The 8,510-nt window shown below is 41.2% G+C and overlaps 1 protein-coding gene across 1 annotated transcript; it reads left to right on the forward strand.

Moving 5' to 3' along the window:
• Window positions 1–516: 516 nt before the first annotated feature.
• On the forward strand, window positions 517–5,696 carry LOC119654158. The gene is made up of 2 exons (XM_038059358.1): window positions 517–940; window positions 5,566–5,696. The coding sequence occupies exons 1-2, from the start codon at window positions 757–759 to the stop codon at window positions 5,694–5,696; spliced, it is 315 nt and encodes a 104-aa protein (XP_037915286.1). The 5' UTR covers window positions 517–756.
• Window positions 5,697–8,510: the final 2,814 nt, after the last annotated feature.

Below are 8,510 nucleotides of genomic sequence, written 5' to 3' on the forward strand. Positions count from 1 at the left end.
TGTCGTCAATATTCTCTTTATTCTTCAATATTAATGGTATTTCGTTTCTTTCATCCATATTTTTGTTCAGGTATTTGCCCCAAATTCAGGCACCGGCTCGCGTTTACGGAAGACAATCGTGACAATCACCAGCTTTTCGGCTACCACTACCCTAGTGCCCCATAGGAGATCCTATTCATCCGGCCGTCCTTTAGCACCTTTGAACTGCCCACCTACCAAACAGTAGACAGCCGCTGAATTCAGTAATAGTTCCCTCTGATAGACAGACAAACAGGCAGACAATGAATGAATGAATTTTAATAAGGTTTTGTTTTACACAAAACCTTAAAATGAAAGCAAAATTAATAATTTTATAAACTACTGAAAAAATACATACATTTAAACATCAAATATCATTGACTCATTTTTTCACCAGGCAAAAAGTTCGTGAAACCAAGTATTTTGTCCAATCTTTTTTGTCTCTTTTTGACAGTTTTACGAAGTTTGTAATTGAAATATATAATTTGGAAATATACACTGACAAAATACGTTCCTGTTCCTCTTGTACTCTTTTCCAGAGTTTGTAATGGAGCTCTGTTACCATCCCCACGTACAAGAAGGACGCAAGGAAAGAAATTGTATCATTGCTTTGGTCAGGAAAGCAGAAAATGCCGTAAATAATGAAGATTTTGCTAAGACATACTGTATCACGAAAGAACTGTATGGTCTTGCTAAGGACGTTAACAGTAGGCTTCTCATCCACGGTGAGCTGGAGAAATGAAAGGAGCATTTAGCTACGATTTTCAATGGTGTGCTACTAGTGAAGTTCCTCCGTGGATGGTATGGAAAGACACCATAACATACGTTATGTGTTCAAGCGAAGTAGAACCGCCAAACTTAACAGAAAGCGGATCCCGCGACTCTAAGATCTTTCCCAGTAGCTGGGTGAAGGTGATGTTCGGTAAGATTCCATATTCTTTAATGCGACAATGGTAGATGTATTTGTGAGCTTCCTGTTGTCATAAAGAAAGTCACATCAAAGAACACCCCGAAAGCAGTGTAGATAGAGACCATGCTGGATTCCGTTCTGGATCCTCCTCTACAAGCCATATCCACATCCTTAGGATCATTGTAAAGCGTGTGAAGATAACTACCGAAAATTCAATCAGACTGGTTATCGCAATTTTCATGCATTAATGAACAGAATATCGAAAGCGATGAATTATTTGTATAATATATTTGAGAAAGGTTGTTGAATTTGACGTCGCTTTCACAACGTTAAATCCGCTTTCGCTGATCGGTCGAAAAATCGGACAACAACATCAAGCTGAGACTATCTTCTCACTCTACTATATGAGAGCGGCATATGGAAAGTGGCCGCTACTGTTAGTCAAAAGTCAGTCAACTCGTGTCTAGGTCGTGTCATCATGGAACTTTGATCTGAGACAATAGCAAATGGAAATCTTCTTGGGCGTACGGACCAAATACCCGTGGAAGTAGTAATAAAGAGGCGGAAGTGACAGTGTACAGGTCATGCCACTATTCCACGATGGCCGACGAATGGTTCGCCACGGAGCTACGTGGCACAAAATAGTGGGCCTTGATAAACAATAATTGGTGATAACAACAAGGAATTTATTGATAATGTAATAGAGATGGTCATGGTTCTACAATAGAGAATTGATGAGATGATATTGCCAATGATTTTATAAATATTGCTGAAATATGAAAGCCATGAAAAATAATAATGTGGAGTTGATACTTTGGCTATAGTAGAAAATTAAACAAGTCGGGAAACCAGAAGCTAGACGCTTCAGGTATGAAAGGTTTTGTGTATTTCTTTTATAAAGAGATTTGAGCATATATTATGTGAAAATATCCACTTTCAAGTGATATTGACATTCAAAGTGTTGAATTTGCACAGAACTGACAGCTTTGACCTAGTATAACTTTGTTAGTAATAGTGCGATTTTCACCAAATTTGGCGGGATCATGCTCTATGCTGTAGCTTATATTGCTGCTTCGTGATTCTAGGGTGAATTGAAGGGGGGTTTTCCTGTCAATTACTAACAATTATACTAATGTACTATCATTAACTTTATTTGAACAGGTGTCGGTAAGGAGAGTATTTCGGAGCCTAGGCACCATATAGTGGCAGCCTCTTGATTTTTTCAGATTTTTCGGTTGGGTAGTTTCTGAGAATGGGTTCCTCAAAGAAATGATCACCTTCAACCCCCGCACTCCCCACCTTTCCAACAAATGTCAAAACTACCGGCATCGAAAAGTACTAACCGAAATCTTTAATTCCATACTCCACATGACCATATTTGATAAAAAAAATTACACCCCCCTTTTGCATGTAAATTCGATGTAAAAAAGATGTAACTACTATATGCGTGAGCGTCCATAGTTTCCACCTTTCTACCAAATTTGGTGTCAATCGCTACAACCGCCTCTGAGAAAAATGCGTGTGACGGACAGACAGACAGACACCTGTGCGGAGTTGCCAAATCTCCCATCAGGCGCGTCCCTTCGTGCGGATAAGGGAATGCTCAGCGGATGGGTAGGAATATGCTCATATAAGCATTTGGAGGTATGCGTGTATGGGCATACTTATGCGCAGGTCGGGTAGGTGGGAAGTAAACGCCCGCCTGTGGATAAAAATTGGCTATGGGAAGGATGCCCAGAATTGAAACCAAACATGGAGGAGCAGAAGGAGAATAAAGTTACGGTGCAAGGCTTCGGAAACCCAGTACCGGCGGCTTTTGGGAGTGGGCTGATCGATATCCCTCGACTGCAGTGCCTCAGTGGTGGATTACTTGGCCACCATTGCATCGAATACTAAAAGTAGCCTGGAGAAAGAGTACATCACTCCCGAAAACGCCTGTTCAAAACACACGAAAAAATGCCCCACAAACTGGTCATTCATTAGCCCATAGTGGGGTAACTACACCTGGTCGGAACATGCCGCAGGACAGACAAACAGACAGACAGACAGTGAACCGATTTTAAACAAAGAAAGTTTCTAATGTTATTGAATATTATACATAAAATTTCGTTCAGAGTATAAGAACTGCATACCATACAGCTGCCTCTTGAACGAAAAGTGTGACTTTCAATTTAGAAGTAAATTCAAAAAGTAATACGCAATACCCAATCCATACATATGCATTTAAAATACCCAAAGAAATGACGTTGGAGAATTTTTCAAAAATATGTTTATTGGCTGTAGAGAAGGCAAGGACTTAAAATCACAACTCTACCTATTCTGTGGTCTTATATGAACAAGTATTATGCATTTTCCGGGGTATTGTACAGCATTGAGCCTATATCCTTGCAATGAAGAGTGTACGTTATAACTTCCTTGAGTAAACACAGTATGGGGCTGTAATTGATTCTGTGAAAAGGCCACGTGTGTTTACAATAGTCCACAAAATACGATGTTTTATGAAATGGATTTCAAAAGCAACAAAAGGATATCATATTGAAAAGGCACTCGAAATGAGTTTTCCTTTAGCTAAGTAAATTCAGGATAGGAGGAGCGTTGAATGCTCCTGCCAAAGAGGGTTGCTTTTTTAATTTCGATGATTTGATGAGAGGGAATCAAATGGTTTCTTATTTTTGGGAAATAGTTGAGTGGGCTTTGTGCAAAGGCAGAGGGGTGCATAGCTTTCAATTTTTCTGTTTAGTGGTGAACTCGCCAATATAGGGAAAATTAATTTGGAACATGTGTATGTACATAAGTATATACTTATTTGCTAAACAAGTTGAATGTTACGGGTTAGGGCTTTGAAGGATCGTTATATTGAAAAGCAACCATCATTTCGAAGAGTATATACATATGTAGCAGGGGATTTAGAAATTTAAACGCAAGTTAGCCAAATATAATGCAATTATTATAACAAACATTTTTGGTTACACAACAGAGTAGCGCAGAAGTGAAAGATATTCACTGAGGCAGAAGATGCGAGCAGGAGATTTTCAAAATCAGTAACATTCGTACAAAGTGACAAGAGAGTGTACAATGATAAAGCGCTGCTCCTTTGTGGATATTATGCAATATATTGCCGCAGGTCGTTGTGGCATTGTATCGTTAATATATATACAGTGCCCGACAAAAAAATATTGTTACTCAACACTTTTATGATTCTATCTTCTTAATGTCTAGACCACATTTCGTCTCCCCTAATGATTTATGGTCCACAGACTCCTCCTATACCACCTATGAGACAGATTCTGCTGGGTTCCCTCTGTCCTGGTAGGAAATAGTAGCGGTCTTTGTCCCCCTTTTAACTTTTGAACTTTGGGTGTTAAATCCAAAAAAAGGAGTCCGTGGACCATAAAGAGTGGGGACAAGTTGCTCTCCATTTGGTCCGGTCCGGTATCAAGTGGATGTGGACTTAGGACTCCGCAATCCTCAAACAAAAATTGTCTAGCTCCGGCCAAGCTTTGCTTCGAACTGCGGGCGGATTTACGTTGAATATATGATAATTAGCACCCTTGTCGTGTTTTGCGAATTATAAACGGGATCTTATAACATCTGCGAGCCGCTTCGATCACGCTGCTCCCAGGGCAGAGGTAGGGCAGCGTCTGATGAGTTGCCTCTGCCCTGGTACGAAACTGTAGCGTCTTCGTCCTTCTTTTAATGGCAAAGTTACTAAATATTCCATTATTAATTGCGAATAACGTATGATGACTGCACAATTCAAAATTTCAAATCAACATAACCGTACTTTCATTAGGATTCTACCATCCGGAGCCGAGAGCAAAAGATTGAGCGAAACACAAAGCACTGAGATAAAGTCGAATAAATTTTAACATACTTTACTAGGTCAGGACGCCAGACAGCTTTTAGGGATATCGAATTGGTGGACCTCGGCGCAAAACCGGGATGTCTGGCGTTCCTTATTAAGGCAGGCCTAGACCGGATACCGGTTGTTGCGCAGTTGATGATGATGATACTTCACTTGGTACATTCTCAAACAGTGGGAGAAACTTTAAGAGAACTTAAGTTCAACATAGTTAGGTCCATTATTCTCAGAAATGACAAAGTTTAAATGATGGCGCTATATGACACCTGGAATTCAAAATACGTATGCTTAAAAGAAGTTAATTACAATAGTATATTGCAACAATCTGTTAATTTAATTGAAAAAAGCTCCAAGACTTCCTCCTAGGAATATCTGATATCTCGCTTCTTTTGAATGTTATACAGCGCAAGCATGAGTGTACTTTCACCGTGTACTTGCCAGGAATTGGAAAAACAAAATCCAGATTATAGGGGGGATGAGACCGATATACGAAAATCTGCCTCGTGATAGTTTCCTAGAAAGATACTTGGGTGTACCCACTCAAAACAGTAACGAATCCCTCAAAACCTATATTTGGATCCAAAACTTTTGCACCCGGGCAAATGGATCCTTGCCATTACTGCCCACTTAGCAGTAATGATCTTCGACGAAGAACTTTTGTCCATTGTGCTAGGATATTGTGGATTATATTTAAACGCGTTTTCCCGAAAGTTGACGTTTTTCAATATTGGAGGACTACCAGGAATATTTATCGAATTCCATCATTTTTTTTCAGTTGTTTGGGGAACATCTCGCTATGACTTTCCCAGCCGGTTTTTGAAAATTTTTATTTACTTCATTTTAACAGCCTCTAAAGGCAAATTACAACTTTTTTGTAAAATGATACATATTTCTGACAAATTTTAAAATAATAAAAATCTGAACACTTGCCAATGAAACACTTATTAATAATATATATAATTCTTTTTTTGGTTTCAGAATTACGTGTTACGTTACTAATGGGACAAATTCACACTCAAATGTCTTTAAAAAAGAAATACACAAAAACCTTTCATATTTCAAGCGTCCAGCTTCCGCTTTCCCGACTTGTTATTATCTGTCAATTATAATCAACACAGAAATGGCGAACTGTCAAATAATCAGATTCGTCGGTACACAAGGGCAGCATCACCGAAATTCTAGTCGGCGCGTACTTGCTAGCCTCATTGCAAAGCAGATCATGAAGATGAGCCATTAATAAAATGTACATACCTTATGACAAACGTATGGTTCTACATTATAACACGTCTCAAATATCAATCAGTTACCATCGTGTACAGCATTGCCTACCTAAGCCTAGAGAACCTCATCGAAAAGATTGCAGCCGGTATAAAACGAATAGATCCGGATAGCTAAGTGGTTAGAGCACAAGGCTGTCATACGGAAGGTAGCGGTTTAAATTTCACTGGTAGCAGTGGGATTTGTATCGCGATTTGGTCGTCGGATAGCAGTCGACTCAGCTGTGAATGAATACCTGAGTGAAATCAGGGTAATAACCACGGGCAAGCGCAATGCTGACCACTTTGCCTCTTATAGGGTATTGTCGGATGTCGTCAGCGTAGTTGCGCTGCTTGAGGAAAGATGTGATCGTTCATCGAATTCCTCCACGTCCTCCGGACAAGGTATCATGAAAAACGTCATCGATAAGAAGAAGAAATAATATCGGTGACAGGATGCAACCCTGGCGGCATATGTTGCTCTGATAATAGCTATTAACTTCTCCGGAATACCCTTCCTACATAGAGTACTCCAGATTAACTCCCTGTTAACGCAATGGATAGCTTTCTCGAAATTCATGAAGAGCGAGTGCACCGAAGTTCTAAATTATGCGCTCTGTTCCAAAATAATCCGTAGCGGGTCAATGAAGTCATTACAGGAGGATCCGGAGCAGAAACGAACGTACTCTCTATCTAACAAGCATTCGATATGTTCCTTGATGTGTTCCAGGATGATTTTAACTATTATCTTTCCGACAGTTGGGAGCACACAGATACCCCTCCAATTGTCACAATTAAAATGGGTTCCCGTTTTTGGAATCTTAATGATCATCCACTTCTTCCATTCTCTGGGAAAAGTCTCGGATTCCCATAATTTCCGTTCGATTTGAAGCAGCAGATTGCAGTAACTGCAGGTGCAGCAATAAATAACTCTACGGGGAGACAGTCAAGCACATGTTAGGGCGACTAGCCACTTCATCCACAAAAGAAAGACCGAATGTAATACGGTTAAGAACGATGGTGAATTGTTTTTTCCGCCTCTTAAGTTGTTCATCATCGTGGAAGAGAAGTCGACCGGTGACTTCCGTCACAGGACTATCGAAAGATTTGCGACTACATAACAGACTCTTTCGTGATGCGGTATACATTCCTGAAATCCACTTCTCTATTCAGGGCAATAAAAATTCTCTCTTGCCATGGCGTACAGTACGCTGAACTTCTCGAGATTTCGCTCGGTATCGGAGTTCAAGCGCGTCGCGCCCGCTATCACTTGCAGCGATCAGGACTGCCTTCAACCCCTTCCGTTTATCGATCTGTTTCCACTATTCCGCAGGCAGTCAGATGTTATGATGCCCGTTTAGGACGTGGCCGACGACCTGCGTAGCACCCGAGAAAAGAGCACTTTTAATGACGGCCCAATGCTCATTTTATATTCTCAGGCTTGCTATTCAGTATATCTACCGTTCGCTCAGCAAGATCGCTCTTCCACTGTCGAGCGACAACGGGGTCATACAGCAGTCGATGTTGAAATTAGGGGGTCGACGTTCTCTAACCCTACGAAAAGTGGCGGACCCAACAAGCAAGCGAACGTAAGCGGCCATCAGATGGTGATCCCTTTCGAGGTCGATGTCCATGCTTCCCTTGGCCGATCTGATTGCTCGTACGGCGTCGGTCTGTTAGAACCCAACGGACGTTATGGCAGGCTTCGTGCTCGAATAATGTCCCACCAATGGCGTGGTGGTGGAAGCAGCAGAGATCCAAATACCTCTCACAATTACCGTCGCGGTTGCTACCGTGTTTCCCCATCACATGTCCCAGCAAGTTATTATGAGATCCCATTTTCGCATTCGTATCACCCATCACGATCACAATGTCACCTTTATGAAAACCTTACCTGCACCGCGTTTAGTTGCTCGTAGAAAGCATCCTTTTCCAATATATCGGAAGCCTCCGTTGGTGATGCTTCTATACTTGGACTGGAATCTTGCAATTAGAAGCCTGTCAGAAACCGACTCTCAGGTCAAAAGAGCGCGCCTTGTGGTAGCTGTCAGAGACAACCCGCCAACGGATCCGCATTTGCTACCACTTGACCTTGCAGAGTACAAAAGCACATTGGCATTAGCGTGTCAAGACGGAGAGGAGTACACTCCAGAGTCCCACCCTCTAACTTCACTTAGGTTCAGAATGGCCAGCTGGCATTTCCGCTCAAGTTGTATAAAGCGAGCATTCTGAGGATCCTCCCTACCGTTATCGATCACACATTCCAAAAACCAATCATAGTCTGTTTTTGATAGTCAAAAGTCGTTGTCTTGAGACCAGTCCTTATCCGAGGCGTTATTGAGGTTTCGGTAGTAATAAAGTCTATCTATCCCTTTAAGTCGTCTCTTACTACAAGCAGGGAAGACTTCGAGTGTATTATTAAGCCCCAACTTACAGGACAATCGCTTCTTGATATTTTTCAGTA

Source organism: Hermetia illucens, chromosome 1, assembly GCF_905115235.1.
Source record: "Hermetia illucens chromosome 1, iHerIll2.2.curated.20191125, whole genome shotgun sequence".
NCBI lineage: Eukaryota > Metazoa > Arthropoda > Insecta > Diptera > Stratiomyidae > Hermetia > Hermetia illucens.